This window comes from Trichechus manatus, unplaced genomic scaffold (genome assembly GCF_000243295.1).
Source record: "Trichechus manatus latirostris isolate Lorelei unplaced genomic scaffold, TriManLat1.0 scaffold00097, whole genome shotgun sequence".
Classification (NCBI taxonomy): Eukaryota; Metazoa; Chordata; class Mammalia; order Sirenia; family Trichechidae; genus Trichechus; species Trichechus manatus.
This window is the reverse complement of record NW_004444033.1, coordinates 9,876,449-9,898,121: the sequence shown is the minus strand read 5'-3', so window position 1 is coordinate 9,898,121 and position 21,673 is coordinate 9,876,449. Positions and strand designations below refer to the sequence as shown.

The 21,673-nt window shown below is 43.6% G+C and overlaps 1 protein-coding gene across 3 annotated transcripts in view; it reads left to right on the top strand.

The window, feature by feature from the left end:
* Positions 1-13,575, top strand: part of CNOT4 (CCR4-NOT transcription complex subunit 4) — a 132,860-nt gene extending 119,285 nt beyond the window's left edge. For 2 of the 3 annotated variants that reach the window (XM_012557369.2, XM_004382694.2), the window contains exon 11: positions 10,749-13,575. In XM_012557369.2, coding sequence (XP_012412823.1) covers positions 10,749-11,050 — 302 coding nt within the window. In that variant the 3' untranslated portion in view covers positions 11,051-13,575. Of the gene's footprint in view, positions 1-9,846; positions 10,060-10,748 lie in introns of all 3 variants that reach the window. The other variant, XM_023737143.1, reaches the window with a different exon arrangement.
* The last annotated feature ends 8,098 nt before the right edge of the window (positions 13,576-21,673 follow it).

Genomic DNA, 21,673 nt, shown 5'->3' with positions numbered 1-21,673 from the left:
AAAATTATTACTAATATTTGTATATTCCTTTACAGTTTACAGAGTGCTTTTATGAAAGTATCCTGTGGGATAGGTATTATCTCCATTTTATAAATAAGGTAACTGAGGCTCAGAGTGGTTATCCCTTGTTGCCTAAGGCCATACAGTTGTAGACATGGCATATCTATTTACATGGCCTTAATGTTCCCTTTTTGAAGTTTAATTACCCAGTTGTCCTATCAGATAATACAAGCCTGTTATGAAAAACCGCTACCTTTTCCATACACATTTCTGGTTAGCTAGATCTCTTCTATCCTTCACTTGCCTAATACATTTTTTAAAAAGTCTGGATGTTAAACTTCATGCATTTAGATTTGGTATATAGAGTGTCTTCTGTTCTTATATCACCATCTTACATGTTCGTTTTATGAAAGCACTATGTAATTAGACAGTTATTAGTAGCATTAGCATGTGAAGAATTTAAGAATCTTAAGAACAGTTGTAGTTTTCATTATTAATTCTGCCCCCTCTAGAATTGGCTTTCCACTGGATATTTACATTAACTTTGTGGTTTTTGTTAAGTGTAATAAAAAGAAGATAGTTAAAGATAAGCCAAGCTCTATCACAGAGATCTCTGGGTTGACTTGGTATCTTAAGTTCTGTGTAAATTCGTCTAAACACTGCTGTTATCCACCCTATACTTTACCATCTTATCCCAAAAGGGCACCATCAGAGAACTTACCAGAAACTGCTGAATTCAAGTCATATTCTGACTTCCTAAGAAGCCCGTCCAAATAATGAATTACTTTGATGTGACTGGTTCTTTGTGAATGCAGTTTGACTCTTATTGATCACTCTGTTCTGTATGGGATTGATGTGTTAGTGGGATGGGGTGGAATTAGCTGCGGAGTCTGACTTGGGCAGGCAGCAGAAAAGGAGAGGAAGTGGACAATGGGAGATAGAACGATACTTCCTATGGAGAACAATCGCCATTAGAAGCAGCCTCCATGACTGCTTGTTCAATTTCAAAATTAACAAAGTTTGACTTCCCGTATATTGTAGGTAGGATGGGAGCTGAGGTCCTAGCCAAAACACTGCCTATTATTTCTGATGAAAGACGCCCCAAACCGAAGCGGATAGAGCACTGGCTGAGAAACTTACATTGGTTTCTAAAGAAATCATCAAGCCCCTGATCTGTTTCAGGATTTTCCCAGGAACTATATAATACATGTTAGAATATATAATTATAAGCATGTAGCTTCTAGAGTCTGCCATTTCCTCCTTTTCCGACTCTTTTCTTAGCAGTGATTTTGGGGTCACACCTGTGAGGGCTGATAGCCCCGGGTCGGATTCATTTTGCATCTAGAGATTTGCACTCATGTCAGGTGAGTGGGTGCTCTTTCACTGTCCTTGCGTGTCTCCTGACTTACAGCTGCCTTCTCTACATTGCTTAGTCTGTCCCTTCTGATTTGAAGAACGTGCTCTTTTACAAACACGAGGGATGGAAGCAAAATGAAGATGGAACTACGTAGCTCTGTCTCCTCCTTCCCTACTTACCATTCTGACAGCAGGCTGAGCAGTGGCCGTTCCTCATTTTGTTCTCCTGATTCTAAACATAGCTTTTCCTTACCCTCAGCATTTCTCACCAGCCTCAGATCACTGTGGACTTCTGATTTTAATCCTCAAGGATTATGGTTCTCTTATATCCAGGTAGGTGGTGTACCTCCGTCTGTCGTTTCTAAACTTCTTTTTCGGAGCTGATCTCATCAGAGTCTCCCTGGGCAGTAACTGGTTTATTTAGCTTTCTCTTCATTTCCTTTTCCTTCTTAGAATGATTTATTATTGCATAGTCAGAATGTCATGTTTTAATCATCTGTGGCCTAAGAGCCACTGCCCCTTATAACCATGGGGCCACCCCCCTGTCTTTTTTCTGAGCTTTTTTTCTGAAAGCCGTTTTCTTTAAAAATCTGGAAGCACATTTTTAGGGCCTGTTCACTTAGGAAACATTAAGTACCTGCTGAGGTTCAGGTCCTGCTCCCCAGCTATACAGACGATGAAATCAAGGCCCCTTTCCTGGAGGAGCTCGCTGTCTGCTGGAAAACTCACGTGAAACAAGTGATTGAGGTTCACTGTGGGCCTTGCAGAAACAAGCCAGGAGGCCCGCCGGCCCAGAGCTCAGCCCAGCTATTCCCACTCCTGGCTTTTGTAAGTCCTGTCACTTAGCCTAGGATTTCTGTTATTTTCATCCCGTTCTTGGTCAGAATGAAGTCCGGCATAAAAATTTCCTTCGTTGTTTTCTTTACCTTGGGAAAGAGAGATGTTCAGCAAGGGAAATCTTGTCAGATGTATTTTCTTCTAGCAGAGTAAGACCTTAGAGAAGTTAGGGTGGTTGGCACCCTCTGTGTCCCTGCAGCTTTAACGTTTGTTCTGAGGAAATCATAGCCTGGTGATCTATAGGTTCTCTCCTCGATTATAAACGCCCTCGATCATCTTTATGTATCCTTACAGGGCTTTGTTCCTAGTGCTCCGTTTTGTCCGCACGTAAATGCTTTCCTCCACGCTTCTAATTTCAGAATTTGCAGATTTCTTATATTGGATTTTTTTGTACCCCTGGCATTCCTTTATCTCTGTTGCTTGTATATTCTGGTTCAGGTTTCGTCTGGTCCAGTCTGTGATGCTTCTAGGAATATATTTATCCTTTTGCTTTAAATTTTAAGTTTGCATTTTATTCATTCTATATATAGCTTTACATATATTTGTCTTTTCCTAAGTATTTTTCTCTTTTTTTTTTTTTCCTTTCCTTTCTTAAAGTCTGCTTCCAGTGGCCACTGCTCTCTCATCCTTCATAATGCAGTCAGTCACCTAGGTGTTTTCTGCGTTCTCGTTAGATGATCTGATTCTCCCCCCAAACAGATTTCTAGACCCCGTAGGAACCTTCTAGTAGGGAGAAGTGGACGTTGTGCAAAGCACATCTAACTATATTTTGAAATGTTCCTCCTCTCTTTTATGATTCCCGGCCTCTGCTGTCCTCTGTTCTGCGTGGAACATTCTTTCCCACTTTCCTGTCAGCTCCATGTCGTCTGGTAATTCTCTGCATGCTCTCCGTGTAGAACAGCAGTTACTCACTTCCTTCTTTGTGCCCCACAGGACTTTGCTCGTACTAGGTAGCATTCATTCTCACATATTGTAGTTCTGTAGACATGCCTGCCCTCCTGTCCTGTTAGCCCCTGAGTTCTGGCAGGACAGGGGTTACTTGATTATGTGCTCAGTGGCAAGAGTGAATGCTTTGGAGTCAGACTGGGTTTGATTACTGACTTGGACACTTGGTAACTAACGTAACCAGGGGCAAATTCTTTTAAACTGCTAGAGCCTACTCAGCCTCCTCATTTGTAAAAGGAAGCTACTACTTACCTCCTTGGATTCTGTACTAAAGTAACGGAGTACATGAAGTGCATCGTGAGTGAATGAATAATGTTTAGAGTAGAAAAATGGGTAAAATGTACCTTACCAACCTGTGTCCAATCCTGTCCACTCAGTATGTTAATGTCTTTTTAAAAAGCATTCCTTATTTACACAATTTTGATGCTTTAGACATTAAAGATTATATTTGCTTGTGTTTTGGCATCTGAAACACTATTAAAAACGTGGTCTTTGGTACATTTCCCTCAGTTTGTATGCAAAGAAGTCTTTTGAACCTCAAAACTTAACTTACCCCTCTTTTAAGAAAGGTGTGTGTATTTTTGGAGAGAACTGTTCGTTCGTGGCATTTTACAGGTGTGAGTGAAGCAGGTTTTGTTGGGTGTAGAGACTTTTCAGTTCCTCTCAGGTTGGACCTTTGAGTCAGCAGGTATTTTGAATCACCTAGTTTCTAAGACCCTGAGCTACCTGCTGGAGAATGTGTAAAATATCCCCTTGTGGACCTTTCAGTGGAGTTGTGTGAGGTAAGGTAGAGTCCTCTGAGGGCAAACAGTAACTAAAATAAACAAACCAGAAAACCAAACCAGTTGCCGTCACGTTGATTCTGACTATGCCAACCCCATGTGTGTCGAAGTAGAACCGTGCTCCATAGGGTTTTCAATGGCTGATCTTTCAGAAGTAAATCGCCAGGTCTTTCTTCTAAGCCACATCTGGATGGACTCAAACTGCCAACCTTTCGGTTAGCAGCTGAGCACTTAATGATTTGCGCCACCCAGGGACACTCCAGTAATTACAATAGATGTCGAAAAACAGCGCACAGTTGGATGCCAGAGTAGTGTGGGTCAGTTCAACAGTGCCATGTCATCTAGAATGATCTGGATGGGTGGGAAAAGATTCAGACTTTTGGAAGATGGAGTAAGAATTAGTGGAAGAGATCAGGAAAGCATTCCAGACAGGAAGACTGGTGGGAAGTAAAGATGGTCCAGAAAGCAGAAATCCCGTTTAACTGATCCTCACTGATTTTTCGGTTTATCTCATTTTACTTCCTTCTGCTACTAGGAATTTTGTCTGCTTTTGCTATCACTTTGTACAAGTTCTTCTGTTCTGCTCGGAACTCTTTCATTTGAGTTCTTAAATTTTTTCATTTATTAAACCTTAGGATTTTGTGTGTGCCCAGTAAAACTGCTTTGCAGTACTAGTCTGTCTTGCTTTATAATAAACAGAATCCTAGAAATTTGAGTGTAACTTTATTTGTTTAAGTAAACTGTCCAGAAGAATTCATTCCCAAAAAAGTCATTTTCCCTGCATATTCTTCGTAATAAACTGAAGTGACTTTTATGACTGCCCTGAAGTACAGCACACACAAATGGCTTTCTTTTAAGTTCCAGCATGAGAAATTTTGTCTGTTTTTTTTAAAGTTTGATTTAACATGTAAGACAAGCATAATTCATGGATGTTTGAGTTGCTTGGAGATAGGTTTTTGAGGTTTGAGGAAGTTTAGGCTTTTTTGAAATCATAGTGATGGAGTTAGACTCTATTCCAAAATTGATGGGGGACAGTGTCTATCAGGGCAGGGGGTAAGGGTGTAGAGAAGGGTGCAGTAGCTGAGACAGGCTGTACCCCGTATCCTTCTAAAAATGCTGAGGATTTGAAGATACTCCTTTCTAACTGGCACTGGAGTAACCACAGTGGGAACTAGGTTTTAGATGTACAACAACTTGTACCAAGAAAGATGTAACGTGGTAACCTGACCACTGGAGCCTCTGAGCTTTCAAGGACAACAGTGAAGAAAGGGACGATGGAAGCTTTTTAGGAAAACAAGATCTGATGCAAACCGGAGTTGAACTCACGGCTTGTCTCTAGTGGCGACTTACCATAGGAGCAGATTTGTCCACAGTTTGCCACTGTAGTTTTGCATTTCATAAAGAGCCGCGTATTGCAGTTAATGAGGGGAACACGGAAAGGGAAGAAGCCCACTTTGGCCATCACCATGCTAACTGTGTCCTTGCCTAAGCCAGTCATCTCTTCCTGCTTGAGGATTTTCTGACACGTCTGAGGTCAGAGCACAGCTAAATTTGGTCCTGTAATATAGTCATTGCATATAAAACGCGCCTTCCTCTGTATTTCCTAGTAAGGAGTTGAACTTAGTCCAGCGTTAGGTAGAAATACCACAGATAGTTCCCATTGGTTGTGAGTTTTTCAGGTCCAGGGGGGCCCATGTGGTATCGACCAGTCCCCACGCTCCCTCACTCCCAGTGTGTGCCCACATGTGCGCCTCACAGGCCTCTCTTCACGGAACGTTTGGAGCAATTTATTAACCACGTACAACCCTGCAATGTTCCTTCTGTGCTTTTCTAGGTTGTGACTATTGAACTTGTGTGTTAGCTCCCCGTCTAGACCGTAAGCTCCTTGAGAACAGGGACCTAGTGTGAGTGCTCTTGTACTGCCTGCACGCTGGGCCTTTCGGTAACAGGTCACTTTGCTTTTTATCTTGGCATACGTAACACATGCATTTTCTACTACTTTTTTTTTGTTGTTGCTAAAACTAGGTCTGCCAACTTGCTTCGTGTGTGATGCTCGACTTTTGATATGGACTAGGGGGTAGGCTACCAGCAAGCTGACAGGATTTTAGCCATAATTTATTCTTCAGGAAAGTGTGTTCTGGGTCAGGTAAACTGAAAGTCTGCTGAGACTTCTTACATGATGAAATATGAGAGTGTGCTATATGGCATCTTTAAGTTCTTTAAATTCTGTGTCTTCGATTTCTGCACTGAAAAATAAAACTACTACCAATAACTCGACCGCTCTCCTGCCCTCAGATTGTTTAGAGCTGAAAACAGTGTTTTGTTGTACATATTTATATCCTATAAATTAAGATTTTTTAATACCATAAAACATTTAAACATATTAGCAAGCCTTTAAAAATACACAGTCCTTTCCTAGCCTATTATGCTACTACTTAAGTACTTGAAAAATAAAATTAGCATTATTTCTTAATATAAAACATGTTCAGTAACTTGATTTTATGGTAGTTGCTTGGCTTTTTCATTCTTGTGGAAATTTTAAAGTACTTTCCATATCGTATTTGTCTTGGCAATATTTTGGTGGCAAGACGGCATATTAGTTAGATAAGCGACACAGTACCTTGTGAGAATGTTGGATGTTTTTCCTAAGTTCCTAAGAGGAGACTGTTGTGCGTAGGGCTGGATCCTGGCAATTAACAAGTTCTTGCCTTGGTTTTTTGGACAGGTGAGTATCTAGTCAGTACTGACCACTAGAGAAACGTATTGTTAGGCATTTATCCAGTGGTAAACGGGCTTCCAACTGCTTTCCCTTCTTATTTTATTTTTATGAGAGGGTAAGGCGAGTGTTATTCCTACTCATGAAGGAGGTTTCTGGGATATTAAGAGCCTACGTATGATATATACCCAAGGCTCCATTAAGAACCAGTTGTGGAGCTGCCTTATACATCCATCTGTAGTTTTTAGCCCAACGTTTTCTCCATTAGGCCTGTTGACTTGTATATAATGAATTGTACATATTGAATTGCACCCCAGCATGAAATCCTTTATAAATAAAGGAAAATGAAGTTGTGCCACGTTGAGACCAGTGGTCAGAGTCCTGGTACTGTTTCTAAGGGAAGTGTGTATTCAAGTAGGATTATTGAGGACCCTAGAAACAAGGGAATGGACTTCCTTTGTGTCAGGGATTCTCAACTGGGGACGATTTTGCCCCTCAGGAGACATCTGGCAATGTCGGGGGTCATTTTTGGTTGTCCCAACAAAGAATTGTTCAGTCCAAAATGTCAGTAGTGCCGCAAATGAGAAACCCCGCTGTGTGTATTTCCAGGAATGGAGTTACCAGAAGCCCTTGGGGCCAGAACAAATTGGGGTAAGAGGCAGTGGATGAAGGCCAAGGAGGTGATTTCAAGTGTGGCAGGACTGAGACGAGCTATTTTGTTGGGGTTAGGATTAGCTGATTGCCCTTGCTTCGTGCCAACACTTGGCATAGCATTAGGTGGAAAAAACAGTGAAGAAAGCATTTTTCTCTCTTCTGAGCTGCTTGGAATAGCAGTCCCATTCCAAGGGGTAAAGACGTCGGACCACCTCCCTGTGACACCTGCAGCTTCCCTGTCAACTGTAAACCACTCAGTCATGCTGTCAGGCTCCAGAGGTGCCTAGGCACAGGACCTTTTTGTTGTTGTTGCAAGATTATAAGAGATATAAACCAGTTATTTTATTTCCCAAGATACAGTCATAGTGACCCTGGCAGAATCTCAGTTTCTTACTATTTCTGTATCATGTGTCATATGTGAATTTCTTTGACTAACATTTACTCTCGCTTGATTTCATTAGTCTGCAATCAGAGTGACAAATGTGCTTTCACCTTATTATGATACTAATTTTCAAATAAATCTTATGAGAATTCAAATATTATTCTGTTAATGCAAAATTCAGGGTTCCTTGCTGCTAATTTTTACTAAGTATGAAGCAAAAGTAAGGAGAAAACCAGTCTAAGGGAGTTACAGGGGATTTTCTTTTTCCTTGTCCTCGGGGAAGGCAGAGGCTCAGACCATCTGCATAGACTTGATTGACCTTGGCCACCTAGTTCCAGAATGGTGATGGCGCAGGAGGTGCCCAAGCACCTTTCGGAACATCTTCCCATGGAGTTAGACATCGTCTTTTTATTTCAGGGAGATTTTATTTCCCTCCCAGGAAGTTTTCCCTGTTTGGAGTTCAGTTTCTGGCCAATTGAAAACCATCTTAAGTTACTCCGTTTGCCAGATTGACTTCTTTAAAAGTTAGACTGTGCCGTAGCCACCAAACCTACTGTAACCTTCTCACAGTGTGATCTTGTCACTGCCTCCTGCAGCTCGGGAGTCCGGGGGAGGTGCTGGCGATGGTGTTGCATTTCCCCTGGCTGCGAAGTCCAGGTCGTTCCCTCAGCCAGGACGCTTCCCCCTCCTGCACGTCACACCGATGGGCGAGCTGCAGCACCGTCCCGTGCTTTCTTGCCTCCTGTCAGTCATGAGTCTCGTAGGCCCCCAGATTTTCCCGTACGTCTTTGACCTGTTAAGAAACCCGATTAATAGTCTGCATGAAGTAGATCAAAGAGAGTATCGTATTATTTAAAAAACAAAATCAAAACCCTCAGACAGGGCCTGGGTTCAGGTGCTCACTGTACAAGTTCTGTGATCTCAATATTTCCAGAAGTTGGTTTGAAGAATTTAATTATTTTCCTGTCTGTTGACTGGTTTGTATCGCATAGAGTGCCTTTTCATCATTTTAATAAGAAATGGCCTTTGTTAGATTCGATTGTACTTTTTTTGTCAGTAGGGTTAAATGCTTCATTTGCTAAAACATGATATAATTTGGCATAGGTCAGTGATGAGTGCAAAGCAAAATTATTAAACAAAAATTCTGAATTCACCAAATAGCATAGACTGGTTGATAGAGCATCATCATCATCATCAATATTGACTGCTAATCAATTCTGTAGAAGAACAAGATATAATTTTCTCAGCTCTTTTTAAAAAACCCAGTTAGAAGTTTGGCCTGTATTCCTATTTTCAGTAAAACAGTGATTCTAAGTAGCTATTACACTTTTTTTTTTCCCTGACCAATTAGTTGTACCGTGTGGATTCTGGAGGTAGTGATCAAGTTGGTTTAGTCACAATTTATGAAAAATCTTTTGTATCGATAGTGTCTTACCGTGTTTGACACTATTCAAAAATAGATGAGAACTGCAGAACCCCAGGACTTGTGTTCTGAGTGACCTCGACTGTTGGAGTAGAGTGGGCTGACTGTGTTGGCAGTTAGTCCTTCTAAAGGGCCTCTTGGTCTCCGCCTCCTTGGCCTTTGTGACTAAAGGGAAATATCCTTTTCAAATTCAAAAGCCTGTTCGTCACTGCCGTTCTCGTCTGAAATGCATCACCAGTTTTATAATCAGGAAGAACTTAATTATTTTTCTATTGACTTATGTTTATTCTTCATAAAGTGACTTTTCTTCCATTGAAAGGGCTTAGAAATAAGCTCCTATATTGAACTTTGCAGTCTTGCTCTTTTCATAGCATAAATCAGCTCCGCCAGCTAAAGGCCCCATTAATTGAGACTTCACCATGTAGCTGGCAGTAAACTGTGCTCTGGAGCATTGAGTCTTTAAACTGGATGATTGATTTACAAAGGCATAATGGTGAAGAGGCAAGAAGAAGGACAAGACACTCCCTCCCCTGATCTTGGAACAAGTTCTTCCTCATTTATTTCAGGGGCTCTGCACTTAGGAGCAAAATCCTAACCAAGTTTATCTTGCTAGGACAACCCATTTAAAGTGCTCAATAAAGAAAGAATAAATCTTCTCCCACTTACCCACTAAAGAACAACATATGTTTCTAACGTCAGCTTTATTTTTTTTTTTTTTTATCTTTCATTTTTTTGTTGGTAAATCTCCCAGACAACAGCAGTTCTGTAGAGAATTTAAATATGAAGGAATGGCAGGACGGGCTAAGGGCACTTCTGCCCAACATTAACATCAACTTTGGTGGACTGCCCAATTCCTCCTCCCCCTCCAACGCCAACCACAGTGTACCACCGTCCAACACTGCCACCACCGACGGCCTGAGTTGGGACAGCCCTGGCAGCTGGACAGACCCAGCCATCATCACAGGTAACTCTCTCGCTCCTTCAGCTCCGCTGAGTCCCGCCGTTTGGCTCCTAGCACAGCTTGGAGAAAAACAGAGGTCTCTTCAACGTGCTTCTTTTCACAAAGCCACAAGCGTGGGGCGGCTTGTTCCGTTCTCTGGGGTCGCGTGGTCTCGGTTAACTCTGCTTGCTAGCTGTGTCATGCAGCCTTTGGTGCCTCAGTTGCTTCTTTTGGTCTAGGTAGGTGCTCACGTCGGGCAGGCAACACGCGTGTATTCCATAGGCCTCAAAGTACAACAGGCTCTGACGTATCCTTCTTAAAAGGAACATACTCCACTTTGTTTTTATAAAGCTCTCTATTATAAGGCTACTGATTGTGTATCCTTCTTAGAGAAGGGCAGCCCAATTGGGAAACAGCACCATGCAATTCTTGGGAATTGTGTTTGCAGCTTTGCCTCTGAAGGCCTGGGTCTCTGGTGGAAAAGTAAGGCATGGGTTGGCGTGAAAATCAATCTCCGTTGTTGTGGTCGAGGATGTAAGGGTTATAGGATGAAAAAGGTCTTATTTGGAAGGGGTTTAAAACCGTCATTTTCCTGTGTTTCTTGTGGATGAACCAATCACGTTAAAAAAAAAAAAAAAAAAAAGTTAGTCTAACTTCCTGTTCTTCCTGCATAAACTCACCCTTGTCCCTCTTGTTTTCTCTTCTCCCCCCAGGTATTCCAGCATCTTCAGGAAACAGTTTAGACTCTCTTCAAGATGACAATCCTCCACACTGGCTCAAATCCCTCCAGGCCCTCACAGAGATGGACGGCCCCAGCGCTGCCCCCTCACAGACCCACCACAGCGCCCCCTTCAGCACACAGATCCCACTGCACAGAGCCAGTTGGAATCCCTACCCTCCTCCTTCAAATCCTTCCAGCTTCCACTCCCCACCCCCAGGCTTCCAGACGGCCTTCAGACCCCCCAGCAAAACCCCCACAGATTTACTACAGAGCTCAACACTGGACCGCCACTAGGGAAGGAGGAGGAATCGTTAGAAAATGCAGGATTTGTCCCGCCCCGTTTTCTCCCTCTCGGCCCACCCACAGCGCCCTTCTCATCTCTTACATTCTGAAGAATCCAGTTCCTGATCAGTTTATTTTCTCCCTAACCCCAGATGCAATGCAATCACAGGGTTATTACCATCTTCTTTTTTTTATTATTACTGTAAAAGTTTGTTTATCCAACATTTGAGTGACACTGTTGAATGTTTCCTAAAATGCCTTTTTAAGGAGAAAAAACAAAAAAATCAAAGGCAGTCTCGATACTTAGAAAATTACTGTTTGTCTGTTGCGCATAATAATGACATAATCTGCTTAGCAGAAATGACGATTAATCTCTAGGAAACGTCAAGTAAATGCATTATCAACTGCAGAAGTTTGAGAACCAGGTGAATTTAACTGAGATTGCTAAATGCATGGGGGAAAGCCATGGTCCTGGTGTCATCTTGTACTCAGCTTATCGCTATTGCAGGGAAAATGCTTTTAAGTTAATTTGTAATTCTTTTGGCAAGTTGATGGGGGAGGACTTGATTGTGTCGTTGAGGAAAAGAGTTTATTGGACATTGACGGAAAGACAAATTGATCTGTAGTAGTAACTGGCCTATTGCTGAAGAGTTTATAAGGAGGGGGGAAGTGATTTTTTTTTTTTTTTAAGGAGAAAAAAATTTTGGCTTTAGATTTGAAGTAAATTCAAATGTTTTAAAGAAAAAACTATTCACAGATTTAATACCTATACCTAAGATCAGAGCTGAAATACAAGTGATTTCTTCAGTCTTTCTCCTCTGTCAGAATCTTTTTTTCTTTGACATTAAGTTCACCTGAGAGGGCGCTCTGGAGAACCCTGCTCTGGGGCCATCACCACCAGGAGCAAATCTCTGACCTCCTCGCCTGCAGCTTTTACTTAACCCTGTAGTTCCTGGACGTTTGTGCAGTATTGAGAAGACAGGAGAAAAGAAAACAGAAACCTGGTTATAACCTGACGCTAAAACTAAAAACAAGGAAATGTACCTCTTTCTTCAGAATTAAAACTAAAATCTTAAATAAAACAAAAACTTGATGACGACCCCTTGGTTGTTTTTGTCTTTGTTTTTCCCTTGGATGGCTCTTTAACCTTTGTGTGGGTTTGAAACACCGTGATGAGTGGCCGTGATGTTTCCGTTTGATTTTACGTCTTCAGCAATGATGCCAGGCATGGATTCCGGCTCCTGGCGACCCCACGTGTGTCAGAGTAGAGCTGTGCTCCACAGGGTTTTCAGTGACTGTGATCTTTTGGAAGTAGATTGCTAGGCCTTTCTTCTGAGGCACCTCTGGGTGGATTCGAACCTCTGACCTTTTAGTAGCCAGTCGCCTAACCATTTGCATCGATCAGGGACTTCTTCAACACTGATAGGGAGGATGGCTTGGATGAAGAAATTAGAAAAATGAGATCGTTGTACTGTCAGTCACCACCGTATTTGACGCTCAGCCCATCTTGTCCTCAGGAGTCCCAATGACTTTCAGTAACAGATACCTCCTGCTGTTATCATATCCTGCAGACCCAGCCTTTCCAGCTGAGAAGCCGGATGTGTTCAGGTGGATGGATTATTGATGTGCGGAGATGTCGGTTCTGGGGGAGGCCTGGCAGGAGCAATGGCCAGTATGCCGCACAAGCAGTGCCACCGTGTCTGAGTGCCGTGCTGGGGAGAGGTCAGGAGACCCTGATGCAGACAGACCCAGATGGCATGCCCTTTATCACCATCCCCTCCAGAGAGTGCCTGCTGATGGACAGGTGTTCACACCGCTGGCCAAAAGGGTAAAAGAACAGTTGCGTGGAGTTGACTCATGGCAACCCCATGTGTGTCAGAGTAGAACTGTGGTCCAAGGGGTTTTCAGTGGATGGTTTCTCAAGAGTACATCACCAGGCCTTTCTTTTGAGGTGCCTCTGGGTGGACTGGAACCCTCAACCTTTCTTGTAGCAGCCGAGCACCGTAACCATTTGCACCACCCAGGGACTCAGACCAAAAGTGTGTAGAGGCTAGAAATTCACTGCCCCCCACCCAAGTCCTAGGGACCTGTGTGGTTCTCATGTCTTGCCTTGGAGCACATTCAGAAGTCAAAGGCTGCAGTTGGTATGTATTCAGCCACGTCCATTAAGGGAATCTTTGTAGGATGAAGAGAATGAAGTAGATCTCTTACATACTGGGCCTCTGACTTAATTTTCTCATCCTTACTCTATTTTGTACCTTAACTTCTGCAGAACAAAAAACAAAAAAACTAACCGTTTTTCAGAAGTTGAAACAGGATCATCTCAATAAATCTCACCAGAAATAGATGTTGAATGGTGGATAGTAAATTTTTAAAAAATTAACCAAAACGTTGCTGCAATAGAGGACAGTAAACCGCAGGTTCTCTTGGTCCCTTTGTTTGCTTTGGTCTCTGGAACCTCCACGCCGCATCACAAAGTGATGTACCATGTACAGAAATAATGCTCTGGTTACAGTGAATTGTACTCAGGCTTTTGGGTGGGGAGATGAGGAAAGGCTAGTCCTGAGGTACGGGACTATCGATACAAACATCACTTCTTCTGTAAAAGGAACGGCCTTCTACCTTGCAAGGCTGTGCCGTGATCGTGTGTGTTTAATAAATCATACACACAGAAGGCTTTATAAAAAGCAGATGTACACTGTTTAAAGAAGAATTAAACAACTGCTGTGTGCCTACCACCCGGGTTAAAAATAGAACCTGCAGTATTCTAGAAGCCCTCTTGGGGCCCCTCTCCAGTTATACTTCCTCGCCATCCACAAAGGACCATTATCTTGATTTCTGTGTTAATCTTCCTTTTCTGTAGAGCTTCGCCATCTCTTGTGTATGCCTGAGCAGTGTGTTTAGTTTTAAAAAGTTGGGTAGTAAAGCAAAACTGGCTGTGGAAGGAAAGGGCACTTTGGTCACGATTTGATGAAGGCTTTTAGGAGGAGAGTCTAGTCATAGTTGGGCTTAGCTTCCCTAATAATTCCTCAAAGCCCCTTCTGGGGAGGGCAGTGGGCTCAGGAGAGGGGTTCACCAGGGTCAGACATCTGCCAGGTCTGTGGGGGAGCCCAGAACTGAACCTCAGGCAGAAAGGAGGTCTGAAGGAGGCTTGGCTCTGCGACCTGGGTCCAAGTCATCACAGCTTTCTCCATTCTCAAGTCCATCAAAGCACCACACGGGGCGGGGGAGGGGGTGCTAAAATAAGTGTCATTAAACCAAAACCAAACCTGTTGCCATCGAGTAGATTCCACTCAGCAACCCTGTAGGACAGAGTTACCCGATAGGGGTTCCAAGGTTATAATCTTTATGGGAGCAGATTGCCAGGTCTTTCTCCCACAGAGCTGCTGGTAGGTTTGAACCACCAACCTTTCAGTTAGCAGCCAAGCACTTAACCACTGCACCACCTGGGCTTCTTAGAGTCATTAGGTGTGGTCAAAATGGAAGAAGTACAGATAAGACCCAGGGCTGACACAATGGCTGTCACTGTGTCTGTCGTGGGTCACAATCCTCAGATCTGATGCAGAGCTGGCGTTCCTAGTATTTTCCTTCACCTCTCTTCTCTTGGGGCCTTGTTTTCCTATACCCTAATGTCTGTTTTGTTTTATTTCTTTTCATTTTGGTGGGGGGAAATCCTCCAGTAACTTCTTGAGAAAAGGCACTTGAGGAATGCCTTTTAAAGTACACGCCTGAAAATAACATTTACCGTCACAGTTGATGCCATCTTTTCTCTTCCCTCTCAGGAAGCGTGTAGAATCTCTGTCTTCTGTGCTCTGAAATTTCACAATGAAACATCACAGTGATGTTGCTTTGTGTGGTTTTGTTTTCATTCATTGTGTGGGAGCAACTCCTGGGCTTCAGTTGCTGGGCACTTTCTTGGCTTCTTCTGTTCATGAATTTCTTGCATTGTTTTATCTGCTCTCTCTTTCTAAGAATTCCATTATTCAAACATCGGACCTTCTGGATTTTTCTTCTGGTTTTTCTTAACTCTAATTTTCCATCTTTGTCCTTTTGATCTTTTTAGGAAGTTTTCTCTCAACTTTATTGTTCTGTTAAGTTTTGTTTTTTCTGTTTTTTTCCCCAAGGATACTTTGTTTTTTTTAATTCTCCACTGTTCCCTTTTATTGCACCATATATTTATGTGTAGTTTTATTTTTCTTATGTTATTTCTGCTTCAAGTTGATTTTATCTGTTTGCTTTGATCTCTGCCTTCTGTATGAAAGAATTCTCAGCTGCCTGGTAATCCTTGGTTATCTGCTCCTTGTTAGGTGCCCTGGAGTCAATTTCGACTCTTAGTGGCCCCATATGACAGAGTAGAACTGCCCCACAGGGTTTCCTAGGCTGTGATTTTTAGATCGCAGGTCATTCTTCCACGGAGCCGCCGTGAACCGCAAACCTTTTGGTTAGCAGCTGAGCGTTAAACTCTTGTGCCACCAGGGCGCCTGATAGACTAAGAAGCTGATTGGAAGTTTTGAAAACAGTAGGGCATGTCAGCTTTGAACTCCATGGTTGGAAGTTGGGGGGGCAGGGGGCTGGTGGCTGTTGGAAGGTCCTGTTGTCAGTGTCCTTTGGCCTCCTGGACTGGTCAGATTCCACAGAGAAAGTCTCCCAGTGGCCGGCCTACAGGGAGCTAGGTGGGTCTCTGCATCCAGTATGCACATGGTTCCTGCATCCCTCTGGTTCAGCCCTTCACTCTCGAGAGATGAAATCCATAAACAGCTGTCCTTTAGGGGATGCACAGTTGCCCTAAGGTGTGGAGTTGGGGTGTGGATCTAGGGAGCCAACTTCTTAAACAGCTTTCTCAGTAATCGTTCTTTTTACCCCAGCCCACACCTTTTACCCCTGGCTCTAGAGGTGCCTGGTACTGCCAGGTTCTGAGCCTTTGAGGATTCTCTGTGCAGGTTGGATGGGATCCCAGCTTTGCCCCAGCTCGCTTGAGGTTGGGTCTTCTCAGATAGGCCATCTGCTTTCAGGGGAGGGCCCCCACATTTTGTGGCCATTGTCTCCTCTCTTGTTCTTATTTTTTCTTTAATTTCAGTGGACCTTTAGGGAGACATGAAATCAGATCGGTACGTTTAATCTACCATCTTAACCCAGAATTGTGCTCTGATTTTAGAAGCTCATGGGGGAAGCTGGTCAACCAGTAAGGTAGAGAGAGCACTGTCTCCCGCTGTTGCGAATGTGTGTGGCCAGCCATGCTGCATGTTCCTTGATGGCGGATGGCATGACCCATGTGTGTTTCGTTTACCTTGAAGTCCTTTCTCTCTTTTAATAGCCGATTTTCCAATAATGCTCTTTCGACTTATAGTCAGTAATTTGTTTTCTGAAAGATAATCATACATGGGGTTCTTTTTAAAAGTTTTATTGTAAATTTATTATAACAAATAATAATATTTAATTAAATAATTATTAATCTTATTGTAAATTCATTATAGCAAATAAATGGACATTGGAACCATTTTTAAGTTGACAATTCAGTGACATTACTTTCACAATGTTGTGCAACCATCACCATTATCTAGTCCCAAAACTTTTTCATCATTCCAAACAGAAACTCTATACCCCTTAAGCAATAACTCCCTATTCCCCCTACCCCTAGCCACTAGTTAACCACTAATCTACTTGTGTCTACATGCACTTGCTTGTTCTAGATACTTCACGTAAGTGGGATCATACAATATTTGACCTTTTGTGTCTGACTTATTTCACTCAGCATGATGTTTTCAGGGTTCATCCAGGTTGTAGCGTGTATCAGGATCTCGTTTCTCTTTACTGAACAATGGAGTCTTCATCTGGTCCATCTCTGAGAGAAACTGGGTATATGAGACTGGTGTCTGTAGTCATTGCACCTCCCTCCGTGGTTTCCTTTCATAGCTGAAGGAAGTAGGCACACAAAACCAATAGAAATTTACGGGCCAATTAAAATTTATTTTATGACCTGGATGATTTAAAAACTTTTCCCAAGGTTCATTAAGTAACTCAATTAAGAGCATTTCATGAGAAACGATAATCTGCAGCTTTCTTATTTTTTCCCCCAGGAATCAAAACTGAAATAATGTTAAAATCAAATGCCTGGTGTATTACATACAGTGCAGAAGGCACTCTTGTAGTTTTGATAGGATGAATTCCTATATTTTCACTGGTCTTCATGATATGAAAACAAAACAAAACAAATAGGCCCAAAGAAGTTGAGTTTCTGTTCTGGGCCACAGGTTTGATAGACGATCTTGGCTAATTGTTACCCATTCTCAACTATTCTTATCATGACTTTGGTTGTACTTCTCCCCTGTGTTTGTTTGAGATGCTCCAAGTGCTTTGTTAGTTTTCTTGATTTTATTTCTAAAATGATTAGCGTAAGGGTAGTATTTGTATCCCCTTATTTGAGCTAAGGAAACCCTGGTGGTGTAGTGGTTAAGAGCTATGGCTGCTAACCAAAAGGTTGGCAGTTTGAATCCACCGAGTGCTCCTTGGAAACTATGGGGCGGTTCTTCTCTGTCCTATAGGGTTGTGATGAGTCGGAATCGACTCCATGGCAACGGGTTTTTTTAATTTGAACTAAGTGGTGGTGGGAGAAAAGTGTGAAGAGATACTGTCTTTGTTTACCCTGATTTTGTTTACCCCAAATCAGGGTGTGAGCAAAGGTTGAATGGGAAATAGAACCCTTAGGAATTTCTTGACTATTTTGTGCTTGTAGCTTACATTGAGTTTTGTTTGTATCTAGTATCTTCTGGATTTTGTAAGATAAGTAATAAGGACAAGGTAATTGTCTTCAAATATTTGAAGGACAGTTAGGTAGAAAAGGAAATCAGATGAAGATGCAATTGGGACTAAGATGCAGAAGAGAGATTTGAGTTCAATTCGGTCTAACAATTTTTAAAACGTCTGCTTCGGGCTGGGCATTAGGCCAGGTGCTCCAGGGGGTGTGAAGATAAGGTGATCCCTGCTTTGAACAAAGTTGGCTAGTCAGCTCTAAAATGGCCAAGCGTGAGTGTCCACAATGCCAAGTGTCTAGTAGCTCAGCGGAAGGAGAGTTGGGGATAAGCTGAGACTTGGGTGGGGGGACATCCTGAGCAAGAAAGGCACTGAGGAAGCACTGCACTGGGTATGTGTCAGGATGACATCCCAGTTTGTAAGGAACCTGGGGTTCGTGTAGAGGACTTGAGAGACAGAAGGCTGGAAGGGTGGGCTGGGCACTTCTTTAGTTGGAAATGAGCCATTGGCCCTTTCTAAGCCGGGGAGAGAAAAGATCAGATTGTGCTTTATAAACATACAGCCCGAGGCAGATGGGAAGATGGGAGAGGCACTGAGGCAGGGCTCTTTGGGGTCAAGGAAAGAATCCCAAGGGATTTAGGGTTTGACCTCAAAGGGACTATCCATTTCCCTGAAATTGTCTGCAAGATACAACATGTTCACATGTGTGTTTTATCAAATCATAAAAAGTGTCCGTGATACAACAAAGTCCAGTTAGTAAGCTAGAGGAGTACTCCAGGTGAAGGTTGTTGGCTCTAAGGGGTTGGGGAATGGAAAGAAGGGGAAACAATTGAAGAGAGATTTCTAAAGTTCTAGAGAATTTTGGCAAGTTATTGGCTATCGTTAAAGGATAAAAAAAAAACACCTCCAAGCCTGCTGAGATTCCTCTTGGATCTTCCTCTAGGCTGTAAGCCCTTTGAGAACAGGGACCATGTCTAGCCCATTAAATGTTATTTCCCCAGCAATTAGCACACAGAAAGCCCTCAATGGGAGTGAAATACAGTGTGACTGAAGTTTTGAGCCAGATAACTGAATAATTAATCATGTTGAGTTTAAAACGTGGAATCATGAAAAGCAGCTAGTTTAAAAGCAAAGTGGTCTTTAGTTTGGGATTTGAGGTTGAGGTTCCAGCAGGTCATCCAGGTAGAGGTGACCAAGAAGTAGCTGGAAATTTGGGCGTGGTACTTAGGGGAAAGGTCCCTGGGTGGTGCAGACAGTTGACGCTCGACCACTAACCTGAGGGTGCGCAGGACCGGGCGGTGTTTGTTCTGTTGTACATGGGGTCAAATAACAACAGCAATTAACATAAAGGTCAGTGCTTCAAACGTACCCAGTGGTGCCATGGAAGAAAGGCCTGGCCATCTGCTTCCGTAAAGATTACTGCCAAGAGAGCCCCGTGGAGCTGCTCTGCTCTGTAACACGGGGGGTTGGTATGAGTTGGAATCGACTTGATGGCAGCAGGTTACCTAGGAGAAAGGCCAGAGGTCGAAAGATAGTTCTGGAGTCATCTTTAGAAAGGAGAGGAGACCCTGGGTGGTACAAACAGTTAAGTGCTCAACTACTAACCAAAAGGTTGGTGGTTCGAGTCCACCCAGAGGCACCTTGGAAGAAAGACCTGGTGATGTGCTTCCAAAACATCACAGCCTTGAAAACCCTATGGAGCAGTTCTACTCTGTACACATGGGGTCACCACGAGTCAGAACCAAGGCCAATCGATTTGGTTAGAGAGGAGAGAGGTAAGATGGGAACTCTGGGGGAAATGGAGGTGAGTGGCCTGCTGTGGAGTGTGTGGTGGCAGCTTAGGCTTTGCTCAGAATGGTGTGCCTTGTTGGTCATGGTTTCGTTAGGAAATGAGGCATTTAATAGGATGGATGTCCCCACCACGGTCGGGCTGGGGAGGAAAGGTGAGGAAGGCCTCTTCTGCTCTCAGGAGACCTGGACATGCAGGCAGAGGCCTAACTGAGGCGGGAGGGGATAGGTAGGGGCGCCAATTAACAGTTTCTATCGGTCATCACAGTTTCCATGGCCAGCTATGAGAGATCACTCAGCAATTTAACACTAGTTGCCCTAGGCGCTGCTTTCCATAGTTAGGCCCCCCGAACAAAGTTACAGGAAGGCCTCCCCCACAGCTCTCAGCTGCCTGCAGCACCAAGGTGGGGTCCCAGGAGGGCCTAGGAAGCAGCTAGCAGAATCCCACCTTCCCCATGGCCACGCACCTGCCCCCAGCTGCCACCTCCGGACGATGGCTTGCCCTCCACCTTTCAGGTGTCGCACGCTTGCCTCTCCGTCACAGGAGGCAAAGAACAACAACCCGAGAACAGTGCTGCAGAGCGGGAGTGGGGGGGTGGGGGGTTTAGCGCGGGTGGGCTGACCCTCAGTGGTCAGCAGACAAGCCAGCCCCTTGCTTAGGGCATTGTCTGTGGGCTTGTCACTTCCCTGCCAGAACTCTCCAAGAACAAGCCCCTCTCACACCTCTTCAGGGAAGTCTAAGCTTTGTTGTGTGCCCCCCCTGGAGCCCACTCCCCTAACACACAGAGTGCTATTCTGTATTCCACGTCACTGTCTGTTCTCTCAGTCAGCCTGGAATGCACACACCATCCCTCCCCTCACCCTGGCCGTCTTGTGCCTTCAAGCTTTCCCTTACACCTTGGACGGATTTGGCGAGGTGGTTAAGTCCGCGGCTGCTAACCAAAAGGTCAGCAGTTTGAAACCCACCAGCCGCTCCATGGCAGAAAGATGTAGCAGTCTGCTTCCATAAAGATTATAGCCTTGGAAACCTTATGGGGCCGTTCTACTCTGGCCTATAGGGTCACTATGAGTTAGAATCAACTTGATGGCAATGGGTTTGGTTGTTCTGGTTTTACTTCTCTTTGTGAAGAGCCCTGGTGGCGTAGTGGTTAAGCACTCCATAGCTAACCCAAAGGTTGGCAGTTCGAACTCACCAGCAGCTGCTCTGCAGGAGAAAGAAATCAGCTTCTGTAAAGATTTACAGCCTTGGAAACCCCATGGAGCAGCTCTACTCTGTCCTGTAGGGTCACTCTGAGTTGGAATCGGCTGGACAGCAATGGGTTTGGTTTTTGGGTTACCTCCCTTTGTACTTTATACATGCCTTCATTTGGGCACTAGTCTCCATTCATTGTCCTGCAGCTTGTACCCTCCCTGTGTATTGACACCTCCTGGAAGGACAGGTCCTTTCTTGTTGTCTGTCTGGCATAGCATAGAGCCTAGCATCAGTCTGGCAAAAAAATACAGTTGCCATCACGTCTATTCAGACTCATGGCGACTCCACATGTGTCAGAGAACTGTTCTCCATAGTTTTCAATGGTTGATTTTTTTGGGAGTCTATTGCCAGGCCTTTCTTCTGAGGCACTGTGGGTGGGCTTGAACCTTCAACCTTTTGGTTAACAGCTGAGCATGCTGTTTGCACCAACCAGGGACTCCATTCCATTTGAATGAAGGAATAAAAGAAGGAATGAATGAAGGCAGTAGAGAAGGAGGAAGGAAGGGAAAGAAAGGAGGGATGGAGGGACAGAAGAAAGAGGGAGAGGAAGTAAGGAAAGAAGTTAGGGTTTTTTTTGAGGGGGGTTGCTGTTAAATTTTTTGGCAGATCAGTCCTGACCTTCAAGGATTGGGTTTAATCCAGTGGAAGTGCTGGAAGCCAGCTGCAGTAGTCACTGAGTGAAGGCTGGCTAGGAGGAACAGAGTGGGAGACAGTGCTCTGAAGAAGCTAGATAAAGAGAAGAATGTCAACAGCTTAAGAAGCAAAAGCCGAGGAAGGAAGATTTTATTTTACTTTATTAATTTATTTTATTTTACTTCAGTCATTTTTTTTCATTTATTTGTTGT